General features: G+C 50.4%; 5 protein-coding genes across 5 annotated transcripts; 3 read left to right on the top strand and 2 right to left on the bottom strand.

Moving 5' to 3' along the window:
• Positions 1 to 81: 81 nt before the first annotated feature.
• On the bottom strand, positions 82 to 2,338 carry BJY04DRAFT_207154 (60S ribosomal protein eL8; the record flags this gene model as incomplete). The annotated part of the gene is made up of 5 exons (XM_073713820.1): positions 82 to 282; positions 332 to 841; positions 903 to 977; positions 1,768 to 2,211; positions 2,270 to 2,338. The coding sequence occupies 5 exons, from the start codon at positions 2,336 to 2,338 to the stop codon at positions 82 to 84; spliced, it is 1,299 nt and encodes a 432-aa protein (XP_073571757.1).
• A 238-nt stretch (positions 2,339 to 2,576) lies between these two features.
• On the top strand, positions 2,577 to 4,009 carry BJY04DRAFT_187693 (translation initiation/elongation factor MRX8). The gene is made up of 2 exons (XM_073711085.1): positions 2,577 to 3,148; positions 3,222 to 4,009. The coding sequence occupies exons 1-2, from the start codon at positions 2,604 to 2,606 to the stop codon at positions 3,670 to 3,672; spliced, it is 996 nt and encodes a 331-aa protein (XP_073571756.1). The 5' UTR covers positions 2,577 to 2,603; the 3' UTR covers positions 3,673 to 4,009.
• Positions 4,010 to 4,012: 3 nt separating this feature from the next.
• Positions 4,013 to 8,193, bottom strand: BJY04DRAFT_187692 (F-box/WD repeat-containing protein). The gene is made up of 3 exons (XM_073711084.1): positions 7,473 to 8,193; positions 4,672 to 7,407; positions 4,013 to 4,620 (listed from the first exon to the last, which is right to left on the bottom strand). Exons 1-3 carry the CDS (start codon positions 7,767 to 7,769, stop codon positions 4,495 to 4,497), a joined length of 3,159 nt encoding a protein of 1,052 aa, XP_073571755.1. The 5' UTR covers positions 7,770 to 8,193; the 3' UTR covers positions 4,013 to 4,494.
• Positions 8,194 to 9,658: 1,465 nt separating this feature from the next.
• BJY04DRAFT_51736 (putative meiosis specific protein Hop1) lies at positions 9,659 to 12,902 on the top strand. The gene is made up of 11 exons (XM_073720552.1): positions 9,659 to 10,189; positions 10,239 to 10,261; positions 10,317 to 10,533; positions 10,580 to 10,859; positions 10,908 to 11,073; positions 11,119 to 11,285; positions 11,340 to 11,404; positions 11,459 to 11,701; positions 11,747 to 11,975; positions 12,027 to 12,220; positions 12,278 to 12,902. Exons 1-11 carry the CDS (start codon positions 9,974 to 9,976, stop codon positions 12,776 to 12,778), a joined length of 2,301 nt encoding a protein of 766 aa, XP_073571754.1. The 5' UTR covers positions 9,659 to 9,973; the 3' UTR covers positions 12,779 to 12,902.
• Positions 12,903 to 13,780: 878 nt separating this feature from the next.
• BJY04DRAFT_187689 (uncharacterized protein) lies at positions 13,781 to 14,323 on the top strand. Its single transcript, XM_073711083.1, has one exon. It carries the CDS (start codon positions 13,838 to 13,840, stop codon positions 14,306 to 14,308), a length of 471 nt encoding a protein of 156 aa, XP_073571753.1. The 5' UTR covers positions 13,781 to 13,837; the 3' UTR covers positions 14,309 to 14,323.
• The last annotated feature ends 305 nt before the right edge of the window (positions 14,324 to 14,628 follow it).

The raw sequence follows: 14,628 nt of genomic DNA, 5'->3' as shown, positions 1-14,628 counted from the left end.
TTATTTTGAAGAGCCCAAGACCCGCGGATATCTGTCATTATCGTGGAAGAAGTGAGAAGGATCTGCATCTAAGCGAGGTGCTTAGACACGGATGGCAGCCTCAGCAGCCTTGCGCTTCTTCTCCTGCTTGGCGACAGCCTTGGCGCCCATGATACCACCACCCCAGTGGCGGCGGGACTCCTCGTACTTGTCGCCGTAGCCCTCCTTGACGGCGGAGAGGAGCTTAGCGAACTCGGACTTGTCCTCGGAGCGGACCTCGGTGAGAGCGAGGACAGCAGCGGTCTATATGAATTAGTACCGAATTTCAGATGAAATCGTCGATAGAACTAACCTTCTTGTGAACGACGGTACCGAGACGAGCCTTGCCCTTGACGATAGCGTAAGGGACACCCATCTTGCGGCAGAGAGCGGGAAGGAAGACAACGAGCTCAATGGGGTCGACGTCGTGGGCGATCAGGACAAGAGAGGCCTTCTTGTTCTCAACGAGACCAACGACGTGGTTGAGACCGTACTTGACGTTGTAGGGCTTCTTGCTGACATCCTCCTTCTTCTTGCCGTCGGCAACAGCAGTGGCCTCAGCGTGGAGACGCTCCTTCTTCTCGACCTTAGTCTCAGGGCGGTACTTGTTGAGGAACTTGAAGGTCTGGGCAGCGGTGTTGCGGTCCAGGGTGCTCTGGAACTGAGCAATGGAAGGAGGAACCTTAAGGCGGAGGTTCAGGATCTTCTTCTGGCGCTGGAGGCGGACATACTCGGGCCACTTAACGAAGCGGCCGAGGTTGCGCTTGGGCTGGACATCCTGGCCAATGCCGTAGTTGCGGGGGCGGCGCTCGATGAGAGGGTTCTAGAGAACGATTAGCGCTCAGCTCGGCGCCGAGTTTTAGCTGATGAGACTTCTAACATACCTTAGGACCCTTCTTGCCAGAAGCCTTTCCCTGGGGGTAAGGGAGGGCGGCGGTCTTCTTTCCGGACTTGGGAGGCTGTCATTGAGAAAAGAAGATCAGCAAACGTCCTCCTATGCTGCATCTTCTTTGAACTCTAGAGAGAACACAAGCCAGTCGTGAGACCGACTTGTGCCTCCAGCCAAATCATCACTGACGCTCGCATTCTCAGAGAGAAATTGTGCGATCAATGGAATTGCTTCGAACTTGCGAAACGAAGTGAAACTTGTCTCACGACATATCGCGAAGTCGATCGAGAGCTCAATTCAAATGAAGAGAGTCTGGATTGAATTGCTATATGCTTACCATTGTTGTCGACTGGATTCCGCGGTGAGGTTGTTGACGGGATTGACGGAGTAAGAAAGAAGAAAAAGATCACGATTTCGAGGTTCAAGAGAAAAAGCCGCCGTTGCATTCGTGGGCCGCGCTAGTCCGGAAAAACAAGCGAGCCGGCCCAGACTTGTCTACAGCACGTGACATAGGGCTAGCCCACATTTACCATATCGGGAACATCTAAGTCTCGAAGTATACAAGACCTAAGTAACTACTCCTTCATACTAGGAACAGATATTGGACGGACAACACTTTCAGGCTGCCATGATTTGTTTCATCTAGTTGCTACTACGTAATGTCCCCATAGTACATCATCTAAATCGAGTCCCTTGGCAGTAACGCCGTAGCAAAGATCCTATAACAAACGCCCCGAAATGCAAAGACATAACTCACAATCCCCCTAGCAAAGCCAGTCAAATGGCGAGGCACCTCGAGCAATATATCAAGCCGTGATTTACCTCCATGCAGCCAGCCCCGCCAACCCACCCCTCCCAACCCCCGAACTAGCCGCCTGAACCGCTCTTTTCCTCCCTAGATTGCCCTCCTGACTTTGGACCCCCTTCACAATCTTATCCGTATTGGTCTCGACTACCACTCCTCCAACAATCATCTCACTCAGGACCGCGTGCATCGTCTCAAACCCAAAGATCAAATCCAGCTCGCAGACGTTCTCAAAGATCCGGTCCAACGATTCCACGAACACTTGGATGAGGTCGATTAGTGCGAGCGGAGACTCTGTGGATGTCGAGATCATGATAAATGAGAGGGTTGCGTAGGTGCGGTAGGTGATTTGCGCTGGGGCATCGGAGGGGCCGTTGGATGTGGATGAGGCGCCGCGGGCGAGGAGGGGTGGGAGGGGAAGGAAGTTGCAGGCTGTTGACGGGCGCTGAGCGACAAGGTCGTAGATTTGGGCGATGAGGGATTGTTTCGTTTGGGTGTCCTGGTGGGATTCTTGTTCAGTCGGTGTTGCGTATATGCACTAGGCACTGGTCACTCACGATCTGGGTGTAGAACTTGGTCAGTCGAGGCTGACCGTTGTTATTAAAGACCAGAACGGCGTTAATCATCTTGAAGTTCGTCGGGCGAGCTCTGAGATCTCAACGAAGGTAAGTGTGGTGTAATTAGGAGAGGCGTGCTGCTGCGGGGAGAATATCCAGATGACGCCCATTGAGTGACTTATCGCGGAGAGCTCGGCAAACATGCCCGCTTTAGCCGTACCTTATTTATCTCGGCAGTCCTGCCTATCTAATAAATTTATCTCTAGAAGCTGTTCGGCGCATCCAGACCAGCACGTTTAACCTCAACATCGACGCTCTATAATAGCAATCCACGATGAAGCCCTCAATACACATCTGCCGCGTTTGCGAGCGCTCTCTTATCAAGCGCCCGGCATACCGGACCCTCAGAACCTCCCCCTTTTCCTCACCACGACCCCAACCACCAACATTTACCGACCCAATTCCTCCTCTCCGCGACATCCAACCAAGTCAACTCTCCTACTACTGGGACACACTCCCACCCACCGACCTCCAACTGCAATTCGCAGACAACCTCTTCACACCCACGCGGCACGGCCCCCTGAAGCTTTGGTCCGCAGCCAAATTCCGCACCACGCCTCTCTCCTCCATCGAACCGGAAGTCGCATTCCTCGGCCGCTCAAATGTCGGCAAATCATCGCTCCTCAACGCAATCATGGGGAAGGAGATGTGCTGGACGTCTTCAAAGCCGGGACGGACAAGAGAAATGAACGCCTTCGGAATTGGCGGGACGAAAGGAGGCGAGTCGAAGATCGTGCTACTTGATATGCCGGGGTATGGAAAGGCGAGTCGCGCGGAGTGGGGGAGTGAAATCATCAAGTATTTACAGGGGAGGAAGCAGTAAGTTTGTTCTTGTTCTTCGTTATATGCATCAAATCTCGAAGCCCCGTCGTAACTGATTTATAAATAACAGACTCCGCCGCGCCTTCCTCCTCATCGACGCAGAACACGGCCTCAAAACTAGCGACCGGAACATCCTATCCCTTTTTCGCCAATCCGCTATCCCGCACCAGATCATCCTTTCGAAAGTCGATAAGCTCCTCTCGAATTCTACCTCAAAGGCAACCACCATTCCCGCTGCCGCGCGCCTCACAGCCCTACACAAGAAACTCTACTCGCTACGACCCAAGATCCAACCAGACGGCCGCACTCAGGGTCCCGGCGCGTTAGGTGAGCTGCTCACATGTAGCGCGGGGACGGCGCTTGGCGAGGGGAGGTTTCTGGGTGTTAGTGCGGTGCGCTGGGCTATTGTTTCTGCAGCCGGTTTGGATGGGGGTGTGGAGGGGCGTGTGGAGGGGATTGTGCCACACGATACTCTCCCGGTGGGGACAGGGAGCAGTGGGCTCGGTGCCCAGAAATCGTGAAGGACGCCGGCTATCTAGATGCAGTACAATTACGTACGTACGTTACTCTTGCGTTTTGCCAGCTGCTGTAGCCTTGTTGCGCTGCGCAGTATACGCCCTTGTCCTTGCGTCCAGCACCGGGCCGCAGATTTACGGTTCAAAGCGAGGCAGACGTGTCCGATTCTACTCACTCATCAGCGGCGGAAACGCCGTGGACTCGCTAATTGCTCTGTGTCAGCCCTAACTGGACTACCCCACAGTATAACGGTGCTGCTGCTGCCTTGGTTCTTCTTTGACCTTCTGCCATAGAACAGCTACCGAGCATCGTCCGAATCATGGACGTGGAGACAGACTACAAGATATCTGTTGTGTAGGACACAATGCATACTAAATGTATAAAACTTATCTCTATAAAAAGCACGGATATCAAGACAGAAAGCCAGAGGCAATTCGAGTTGCCGGTCTTTTACACCACATACCAAGAACATGCGTGAAAGACATTATATGAGAATGCAAAATTGATATAGACAGAAATACTAGACACAATAATGATATGTTCTCAATACCAATACGCCTGTCCGTCATGAACCGCAGTGGGCGGATGCTGCTAACCACGCTATGCAAAGCCTTGCAATATAAAAATGTAAACAATTCCGTGAGAATGGGTATCGTAAATAGTGAAGGGTCGATGTGTCAAACATAAAGGTAATAGAGTGGTCCTGTCGTTAGGTGAGAAAGCACTTGTGCTTGTTGTTTCGGGGGGTATGAAGCAGATGGCCCGCTCAATAAAGGCCCTGCAGAGGGGGTAGCATAGAAACCAGTTCGTAGCTTGGAGCCAAGCGGCTATGCATCAGACAGATCATAGTCTTCGTCGGTATCACTGACTTCCTGGCCCCATCGGTTGACGAGGATACGTCTTCCCATTTGTTCATCTGCAACACCATCGCGGGAAGCCCCAAAGTCAAGTACCTAGAAATAGTTAACTCCCGAGTTGTATACTAGAAATCGCGGAAGTCTCACCTCAATATAAGTCATGCCTTCACGCTGCACTGCAGCAACACATTTACGGTCATTGAATTTGACCTGCCAGACTCCACCAAGGTTTGTGAGAAGATCCCGAACACATTCCCCAGTCCGCACATCCCACATCTTCAGAGTTCGATCAGAGCCTGATATGACCTTTTGGCCGTCATGCTGGAAACATGTGATCGCACCAGTATGGGCGCTCAGCATGCTCTTGCATTGTCCGGTTTCAGGATCCCATATTCTGAGCGTCGAGTCCGCGGCTGCCGAGACTAAACGATCACACTTCAGATCTAATAAGCCAACTAGAGAAGTATGGCCTTCCAGATTGTACAGAAGGGAGCCTGTATCTAGCGACCAGACCTTCACCATGTTGTCCATCGATCCACTGATGCAGCGGTTTCGCTTATGGTCGAGAACCACACTGTACACCTTGAGGGAGTGGCCGGACAGTCTGTGCACAGTTTCTCCGGTAGATGTTTTCCACACTCTGACGGTACAGTCATAGCTTCCACTAACCAGAGTGTCTCCATGAGCTGCAATTGCGCGAACAGAGTGCTGGTGGCCGGTAAGGACACGAACAAAGTAGGGACAATCGGCATCATCCGCATGAGGTCCACTTTGATAGTAGCCAGGATCTCCTGGTTTGGGAAGCTTCCACACTCTCAGGTTCGAGTCCCGTGATCCCGTGATGATTAACGGTTCCTTTGGCATCATATCAGGCGTGCCATCTGACTTCTTTCCAACCTCAACAGGAAGAACTATTTGCAAACAACGCACAGTAGACGTATGGCCGTGAAAGATTTGAGTACATCTCGCGCGTTCAATATCCCAGACGCGAACAGATCTGTCGGTGGAGCCAGAGACAAGAGTATTACCGTAATATTCCAGAGCCCAAACACCCCCCTCGTGTCCTTCAAGTGTCGCTTTTAGAACACCCGTCTTCGTATCGTAAACGTTGATATTGGTATCGTCACTGCCGGTCAGGACTTTGTCTGCATCGAACTGGAGACATGTAACAACATGACGGTCGTGAGCGCGAAAGGCAATGTGCCTGGGTTTGACGCCAGGTTTCATCCAGCCTTTACGTATGGAATGGTGTCGTTGGTAAAGGGACTTATAGAGGTGAAGCCCTCTGAGGGACGGGAGGCCGATATCCGGATATGGAACCGCGGCTGCTGCTGCGTTGGCGGCCGCATACGGGCCTTCCAGCATCGATATGTCTCTCCTCCAGTCAGAAGGATCAGAATTATCAGTACCGCTAGATGATATCTTTCGTTTTGCGAGTTTCCTGCTGGAGATCCTAGTACAAGCTTTCCTCTTCGGCCGACGGTTAATAGATGTCGACCGGTCGCTAGGGCCGGCAAGTGGTGATAGAGCGGAGCTAGAAGGTTCCGGGTCTGGCTTAATGATCGATAAACTGAGGTCTTTTTCATAATCATCAAGTCCACCAGGAAACTGCCATCCCCAGCCTTCTCTAATTGATCGCTGCAGCTCTCCCTCTGGAAGCACGAACCCATCTCTTTCGAACAAATCTTTCCAGGACTTCTCATCGGAGTTAATAATGTGTCTCCATTTCTTTGACACCTGCGCAGCACGGCACATGGTCTGTGCATCGAAGTATTTGACAATGTTTAGGCTCAATTCGAGGGGAAGGAGGGTGAGGAAATCGCACTTTAGTGCTGGGTTGACGACATCGGCGACAAAATGGAGAGTCGGCTTCGGGCAGCGCTTGAGAAGTTGATACATGAGATACGTCTTCATCTCTTCCGGAACCGAATCAAAGAAATCCACAATGTTCGGAATATCCATTAAAGACGAGGCCGATGGAGTCTTCGAATGCGGTTTAGAGACGTCAGGAATCGATTCGGCAGCCGAAGTCACAGGCGCATTCAAGACCATTTTCGACGAGACATCAGTAAGCTGAGAATCACCATTCTCAAAGCTCGAATCCGTTTCATCTTCAGGTTCTTCTGCTGATTCAAACGAAGATTCGCCATGCAGAGCGTTCATGGCTGCCACAGGCGATAGACTTGGACTGGGCAAGCACATATCTTGTGCGACAACATTATCGATAAGTGTCAGCTGCGATGCCGAGTCGATAGAGAGGTTCTGAGAGAGCGAGTCTGGGTGATATTCGGTGTCTTGGCTTTCGGCAACACCGGCATTATGTTGTGTGGGTGTATTTTCATCATCGTGTTCTTCTGGTTCGACTTGATCGATCAATGACGGGCGCCCAAGCTGTCTGCTCCGCTCGGAAACAATCGTCCTCGTACGGGAAGGGTCTCTCCGAGTATGTAGGCCTGATAGATCTCCCTGTGATTCGACTTCGGAGGATAATGGTGATCGAAGAAGCGTCTCTTTCCTGGAGAAGTTTGCGCTGTGGATTCTCCTCCTTGACGCAATACTCTCGCGATGATTGAAAGTGCTATGCTCAGTCTCGGGGGTCGCTAAACCGGCGACTCGCGGGTAAGGTGGCGTAGAACCATGAGATCGAAAAGAACGAATCAAGGGCTCGGAGGGCACCCTCGTCGACTGGGTCCTCAGATTGCCTTGGCGAGTTTCCGTGACTGACAAGGGCCGACGCTTTAAGCTTGTGGGGACAGAGGACGGATGGCTAGAGACTCTGGGATGTGGAACTTGACAGGGGGCCTGGCCATCTTCTGAATTGATTGAGGTTACTGATCGAACTATTCCGTTGGAAGCCTTTAGAGCATCATTCTTCTCGGTTATCTAGAAGCGGTGGGTTAGCCATGGGTCTAGAGCCTCCTCGCAAGCAAACGGGTAGATTATCGTACCTCCTCTATGGTTGCTGTAGTATCGTCTGGTTCGTTGAATACCACCGACTTCCCTCCCAAATCAAATTTAAGATTTTTCAAGGCCGAGGGTGTCGGGGAGGACGCGAGGGGGTATAGCTTGGGGTCGAGCTCTCTGATAGCGCGCGGCGGTTTGATGAAAAGCGGAGGAAAGGTGGTTGTGGTAGTTGTAGTAGTGGTTACGACGGTGGTGCGCGTTGCAGGGGCGAAAGAAAATTGACCGATCGAGCCGGGACCACTCCCATGGCGAAAGTTGTTATTTATCTCGTTATCGTCCATGTTGGTTCTTCGTTGTCGTCACCAGGCTGTGTGGAGATCGGTACGCGAACGCGTCGTGATTGCAGAAGCCAGGCCTGTGGCGTCGTTCTAATGGATAGGAACTTATTCTTCGCTCAGTTTATCGACCGTTATGTAAAAGTAGAGTCAAGGGGTGGTCGAGAGTTCTGGTAGATGTCTATCTAATCAAAGACAAAGGCGAGAGGGGTGTCAGCACGATAATCCGTAGGCGGCCGTCAAGACCATCTGACTACCCAGAATCAGAAGAAAACAGAGGTCGTTAGAGCATGATCGTCACAGAGGCGTATTATGGAAAGAGGGACGTGTTAGTCTATGCGAAGACCGATGGATAGGGAGAGAAAACAGGAAGGAAAACTCCCAGTGGCGTGCCCCGAACAAGGAGATGTTGTTGGGCGGCGGAGAAGATCGAGGGAGCTAGAGGTGGTTGGTTGTTTCGCTGCAGAGTCCAGAGTCGTACCGTACTGTCACCTGCTTCGGCTAGCCCAATATGGCGCCTTCCCGAGCCTGCGCCAGAGGTTAAAGAAAGCAGGTCCAGACTGGGAAAAGGTAGTCAGGGTAGCTAAGGTTTTGACAAAGATGTGTTTGCTATATTATTCTGTCTCCAACCCACCATCCCAAAGCAAATGTGGGTGGAAATCCGAGTATTCTTGGCTTCATAGATGCGACGTGGGTTGAATTCTGCCGTTTGAACATGAAACTTTTCTAGCGGCTGCTGACGAGAAGAATCCTCGCCCAGTGCTATATTTAACCCCAATGCACACTCGAGCTAGGAACCATACACTCTCACTCGATACATTTAACCGCATACTCAAGGTATTTTCCAAGGGACTAAGACTTAGTAGGGTAGGCGCTACTAGGGTGCTCGGTATTGCAACCAAAGGACGGAAACTGTCATGTGATACATCATTTCATACTCCGTTTTCTGCTACCTTGCTTGACGAGTTCCAAGTTTCACGTATATTTCTACTAGGTAGTATGCTAGGGTCAGTATATGACTTCGTCTATCTGACCGACAACTACTCTTCTCCGAGGCCATGATAAGATTCGATGGTACACAAACGTTATGCTCTTCGCCGGCCACCGCTACATGAGATCACGTGTAATAGTGGGGTAAAAGCCTCCAAGTCCAGCCTCTTCCCTTGGATGAAGGTTGAACTGGAGTTCTAAGGCTGCATCATTGCATACAAGGCGGCAAGAAGAAAAGGCTGGATGTTTGACCTTAGATGCAGTCAACAATGTCAAACAGCGTATAGTTCCTCGCCTTGTGGCATCCTGATGGTGGACGACGACTAAATGTACCTTCCCAAATCTCCTCAACCTCCACTAATATATACTCCGTAATGTATACAGGCCCATCGAAAATGCGGGGAAGGATCCATTGCCGCAGGCTCCCTCAATGCTGTAAAGCTTACTTGTTTACCGTAGGTGTACTACTTTTCCCATGTGGTCACAAAACGCTCGCATTGCTTGATGTGACTTCAAGCGAAGTAGCAATTGATTTTGCCTGCTGGTTGTGCTCGGCTTCGATTGGTAAACCCCTGCATACCTACGCTTAGGTACTTATCGAGCACATCCGTAGCAGAGTCTCTCCAGCTATGTATACATCACAATATCCACAAGCATCACAAGCTAGCAGTTTCTTTTAGAGACCTTCAGAGATGCAATGGGTTTTGAAAGCACAAGTGATGGTGACTTAGGTAATAACAAACGCGGCCTCCCTGAACTCATGGGTAGATAAAGCGAAGAGAATACTGGGTTATCAATGTAGCGAGTTTTCAGCTACGGTGAAGTGAGGAAGAGTCATTGGAATGGTGAGACTGCTGGCAAGAACCTAAGCAATCAACTTACTCCGTACATGGCAATCAGGCGGTCGAAGGCGGCATAAAACGGAAAGGGGAGACTGAAATGTGAGAGAGTTTTGAATCAACTGAATGATTCCTATCTACAAAAAGGGTGGTTGGACGATCTGAATGGACATGTATCAAAAAATTGTGTCGCGCCCGCGAAATTGTTGACGCTCCAGAATAATCAGTGTTTTTCTTAACTCCCGTGACCGAGCTCTGGTTCTCCTCATTTCGCTCCACCAACCATCTGTCCTAGATAACTCGCTTGATCCCTCCCTAACGCCCATCAGGTTGCGATCCAGAAAAACTTGACGTTATAACACTAGCACAACTCCACCCAAGATGGCGAGGACGAAGGACACCGGGCCCCTGACAACGGTCCGGTCTCCGCGTGCTCGACCTGTCGCCATTTCGCCATCAGTTCGCTCCACGCCTGCTTCATCGCCGTTTGAATCAGGAAGCGCGATAGATGGCCAATCGAATATGAGCGCAGAAGAAAAGCTGATTTTGCAACAGCAGCAGAGCCTGGAGTTGGTCAAAATTATGTTGCATGTATCGGTAAGTTGTCGACCCTTTCACTAGCACTACAAGCTAACTGAGCATCTAGTTTGGGACTCTTTTTTATCTTCGGTTTGTCTTAAGACCCTCTCAAAATGGAGAAGGATTACTCATTTATGGCAATCAGAGAATTTTTACCGCTCCAGTGTTTTGAGGAGCGCGATCTTAGACAGGCTCAGAGACAGCAAAGGCTCTCATATAGAGAGTTCATCTCGAATGAAACGGACCCTCGGCAGCCTAATGGGGCTAATGATGGTACGGTCGGGAGAGCCAAAAAGAGTCAGCCGTTGCAGGTCATCGTTCGGGGCTCCGACCCAAAGGCAGACCTGATTGTTGACGTTCTAGTATGTATCTTGATCCGGGACGGAGTTCTCTACTGATCGTATCAAGGAAACGGGCATCTTCGACGCTCTCAGCAAGAGCGTCCTCGAAGCAGTGCAACTCACTATCGTTACTGACCAGAGTGCACCGGACAACGTCTTGGAGTCATATACCTTTTCCTTCAGGTATAACGATGGGCTCGGAGACTTACCAAAACGCCTGGAGAGTCTATCAGTACAGCCCTGCGGTTATGTGGCTGATATGAAGTCTGCTCAAACGGCTCGAGTTGGATTAGAGATGATCATTAGGCGACTGATAGCCCTTAGTGCTTTTCTTCCTACACTGCCTAGTAGGTGAAATTCCTGGTCCCACTTTTGGCACTTACTAACGAGCACAGACAAACGGTCTCTTGGTGTTCACCTCTTTTACACCGACGACTGCCCGTCTGACTACGATCCACCTGGGTTCAACGGATCAAAAGATGGGACTATCAACTATCCACTCACCGAGCACTGGAGAAGAGAAACACAACCTTGCGGTAAAATGGAAAGTGGATTTCATACGTAAGTATCATCGGTCTATTCATCAGCAACTACTGACAGGATTAGTGTTGGGCTTAAGGTTACTTCCCTCAAGTGGACTGGGCCAGAGCCAGAAGAATCGGAAGCTATACCACCAGTACCTGCGGAGATCGAATACAAGGACGTAGTGCCTCGAGCGGCAGACATTGGACTTGATGATGAAGAAAGCAAGCGACAGAGCCCCCCAGTCCAAGGTACTGATCCTAAGTTTCTTTTCGCTTCGAAAGCCTTGCTCATGTGTCGTAAAGCAGGGATCTCCCAAGAAGCAACGCAGGACGTTATTGAACGTGAAAGACTGCAGCGAATGATGCCTGTAAGGAGATACCAAGCCTGGTGCTCGAATCAATAACTGACACGGTCAAACTAGTCTCAAGAAGTACCATACTCGGACAGTGACTTAGTGGCCACACAACCTGCTAAATCGATACCCACGGAGACACAGAAGGCAGAGGAACCGAAATTGGACCAATTGTTTATTCTCCGCAGAGAAAAGATTGCAGATATACGAAAGACCATCAGCTCACCCGCTGCCCGGAATGACCGGGAACTTCCCAAGCCTGGCTCTATAGCATGCGAGTGCGGTTGGAATGAAGAAGGAGAGGAAATAATGGTACGCATGCCCTTATGTCCATTAGGCTGTACTGATTTGTCCTAGATTGAATGCCAATTCTGCCGCTCGAAACAGCACATGCTTTGCTACGGTTATGTTGGCGAATACGAATGCACGGGACCTGATGTTCACGCTTGTTACGAATGCTTGCTCCAGCCCAGTGAGGAGGAGATTTACATGGAGTTGGCAGAGACGGTGCTGGCACGTAGGGTCCTGCAAGTCGTATTCGATGAAGGATACCCCACCAGCAGAGGACTGCTCGGCGAGAAAATACGTATGTCCTTACCATCTCTACTTACATGTACATGCTTATAACATCGCACAGACCAAACCGGGACAATAGCTGCCCAGGTGACGAAGAAGCTCAAGGAAGAGGGAATCTTGAAGCCCACACCGGGCTACAGGTTGAAGGGGTTCACGTCAAAAGGGCTGCCACATTTCATGCTCATCGACACAGAGGAAGTTCGTGAGCGAATCCAGCGGGAGATCATGCACCCTTTGGCGAAGATCGACCATCATGTATGCTCAATCAACCCGACGATATCCCATCCCTAAACCTACTAATCATTCTCGCAGTACACAATTCAACAGCCCCCCAACTCTCTGAACGCCCTGAGCCCCCCAGCAATCGCCGAAACTGACAGCATTTCTAATCCACCTTCCCAACGGAAATCTAGCCGCACAAGAACGAACGAAACAACTGATCAGCATACATCTGACTCTCAAGACAAATCCACAGTCACACCCTACAGCACACGGCGAACAACCCGGCAGTCACTCGCCAATGCACCCACAAAAGACGATGATGTCCCACAGCTCGTCACTAGAGCCGCTGCTTCCGCGTCCTCTGCCTCTGCCTCTGCCGCCGCGGCAGCAGCACCAAAGCCAATCCGCAAACGAACGCGCTCTTCTCGAATCGGTCCGGAGCCCGTTACACCAGCCCGCTCAACAACAGACCCTGATCATGACAACGGGAGAGAAAGCGAGGGACCGCGACGCAGCGGTCGCAAGAGACGCAAAATTGGTAATTACGCGAAGCTTATTGATGTCGGGGCCGAATCGAGTGGGAATGAATGAACGGATTTGAGTCAGTGAGAAAACAGGAGGGTAAAAAGCGGAAGCGCAGACCTATCAGATTGCATTTGCATTCGGGGATGCTAAAAAGTCGTATAATATACTATAGTCCCGATTACTTTCCGGTCATCATGCACATCTGCATTTTCGTTTGTCTTTCTCTTTGTCTGCATCCTCGGCTTTCGATGGCGGGTGGGTTGGCTGGTCAGTCTGAGCTACTTTTCATTCCATATTCCTACTTTGTTCGTATCTAGTTAGCTCTTATCTTCTGCTTGTTGCGGCCGAGTCTATTTGTTTTCTCCTGTTCGAGACTGGAAAGAAAGAAGAAGGGGGGGGGGGGCGTCCATAAATCCATGCGCAGTTGATTGAACTACTACACTCCCATTTATCAGTGGTGGTGCTTAGTATTGTGTATTTGATCCTCCCGAAAATCAAATAGGCGTCTCTATCAAAGGCTACCAGCCCCGTCTATTTGCAAGCCGTATCGTATTCTCTATATCGAGTCTGTACTTCTTCCTACCTAAGTAGGTATAGCAATATCAAATCAAGCCAACATCAAAATCAAGATCTGGATTATATTTCCGAGTTAGCACCTAGGTTCATTGTACTTTTAACCGGCTTACATCCGACCAGATTTTAGGAAAGAGAAAGGGGAGAGCAAGAACGCCTCCCGAGGGTCAAGTCCAGCCACAGGACCTAAATCACGATCGTCGATCGGTTCTTTGTTGTGCCTTGGACACCGCATCATCCAAGGGCAAGCTATCCTTTCAGCCTCGGCCTCAACTTTGCGTGTATGCCGAATGATCGATGAACGATTTCAAATATTAAGTGAAACAAAGAGGGTGAGGTAGAGGTTGGGGATGGAGGAAATGTTGGGAAGGATTTCTTGCTGGTTTATGAGATGGGCTTGTGATATGGGGGATTGGGATTTCGGGTCTGATTGTGCTACGTACGGAGTACTTGTATTTGATTTCGGGCTGTCCTTGGGAAGCACATATACGGGTAGGAATTGCTTTCATTTGAGTATGTGACGTGATTGCAAGTCCCTGTGCTATATATAACATGAGAACAGAAGCAAAAAAAGAGTCAAGAAGGACGGTTTTCCAACCAGAGGAGGAAGGCCAATTTTCCTCCAGGCTGAAATTCTCCGTGAGGCGTGAAGCTGAAGTCCGATCGATGAGCCATTCCAGGTCCTCGGAACTGGAATCATGCGACAGTTCACGATTCAAATCGGGCATACTCGGTGTCGTGGCGTCGTGCAGATCAGAGACGTCAGAGGGAGCTCAGTCCAATGCTAAGTTTGACCCCCCACCTTGCCTATCTAGGCAGGTGAGTGGTTTGAGTTTTGAAGTCCCCAAGCTCGAAACAAGACCAAGTGAGTCTGGGAGCACACGCATAGGCGCATATGCCATACGCAGTTGTATTTGCATCTTGCGGCCCTGCAACTTGCCACACTGGAGACTTGGGCCCATGATATTCGGTAGTCTGTCACAGAAAGCACTAGATAGTGGACTTGAAGGAAATCATTGGTAGTCTTGCCAATCCTGTGATGATGATGTGATGTGATGGAGCCGAGTGACAGGTGAAGTGTGCCAACTTGGCGCAGGATGGATCATGATCGATGCTCAGGGATCATCGATCTGCGATGGACAGGTCACATAGGGGTTAGCGCGACGTGTAAGAATAGGACTAATCAGGATTGCGGATTGTGCGCAAGATGTGAAACGTCGTCCTCCGAGGTGCGGCAATGCAGGGGGTTGTACTCTGTAGCAGTCCAATTAAAGCCGTGCAACATGGGGGTTGTTGTTGGTTTCGAAGAATCCTCCGGAGCTGTTGCTGTACGACGTTGAATA

This window comes from Aspergillus karnatakaensis (assembly GCF_047715665.1).
Source record: "Aspergillus karnatakaensis strain CBS 102800 unplaced genomic scaffold BJY04scaffold_21, whole genome shotgun sequence".
In the NCBI taxonomy this organism is placed as follows: Eukaryota; Fungi; Ascomycota; class Eurotiomycetes; order Eurotiales; family Aspergillaceae; genus Aspergillus; species Aspergillus karnatakaensis.
The sequence above is the reverse complement of the archived record's forward strand: the minus strand, read 5'-3'. Positions and strand labels throughout refer to the sequence as shown.

Excerpts from the sequence above, each read along its gene's own strand:
- BJY04DRAFT_187693 (XM_073711085.1), top strand. The coding sequence starts at position 2,604 with ATGAAGCCCTCAATACACATCTGCCGCGTTTGCGAGCGCTCTCTTATC. Across the intron at positions 3,149-3,221 it reads TATTTACAGGGGAGGAAGCA|ACTCCGCCGCGCCTTCCTCC; the intron begins GTAAGTTTGTTC and ends TATAAATAACAG.
- BJY04DRAFT_51736 (XM_073720552.1), top strand. The coding sequence starts at position 9,974 with ATGGCGAGGACGAAGGACACCGGGCCCCTGACAACGGTCCGGTCTCCG. Across the intron at positions 10,534-10,579 it reads ACCTGATTGTTGACGTTCTA|GAAACGGGCATCTTCGACGC; the intron begins GTATGTATCTTG and ends GATCGTATCAAG. Across the intron at positions 11,702-11,746 it reads AAGAAGGAGAGGAAATAATG|ATTGAATGCCAATTCTGCCG; the intron begins GTACGCATGCCC and ends GATTTGTCCTAG.
- BJY04DRAFT_187689 (XM_073711083.1), top strand. The coding sequence starts at position 13,838 with ATGAGAACAGAAGCAAAAAAAGAGTCAAGAAGGACGGTTTTCCAACCA.
- BJY04DRAFT_187692 (XM_073711084.1), bottom strand. The coding sequence starts at position 7,769 with ATGGACGATAACGAGATAAATAACAACTTTCGCCATGGGAGTGGTCCC. Across the intron at positions 7,408-7,472 it reads CTACAGCAACCATAGAGGAG|ATAACCGAGAAGAATGATGC; the intron begins GTACGATAATCT and ends CACCGCTTCTAG. Across the intron at positions 4,621-4,671 it reads AAGGCATGACTTATATTGAG|GTACTTGACTTTGGGGCTTC; the intron begins GTGAGACTTCCG and ends AACTATTTCTAG.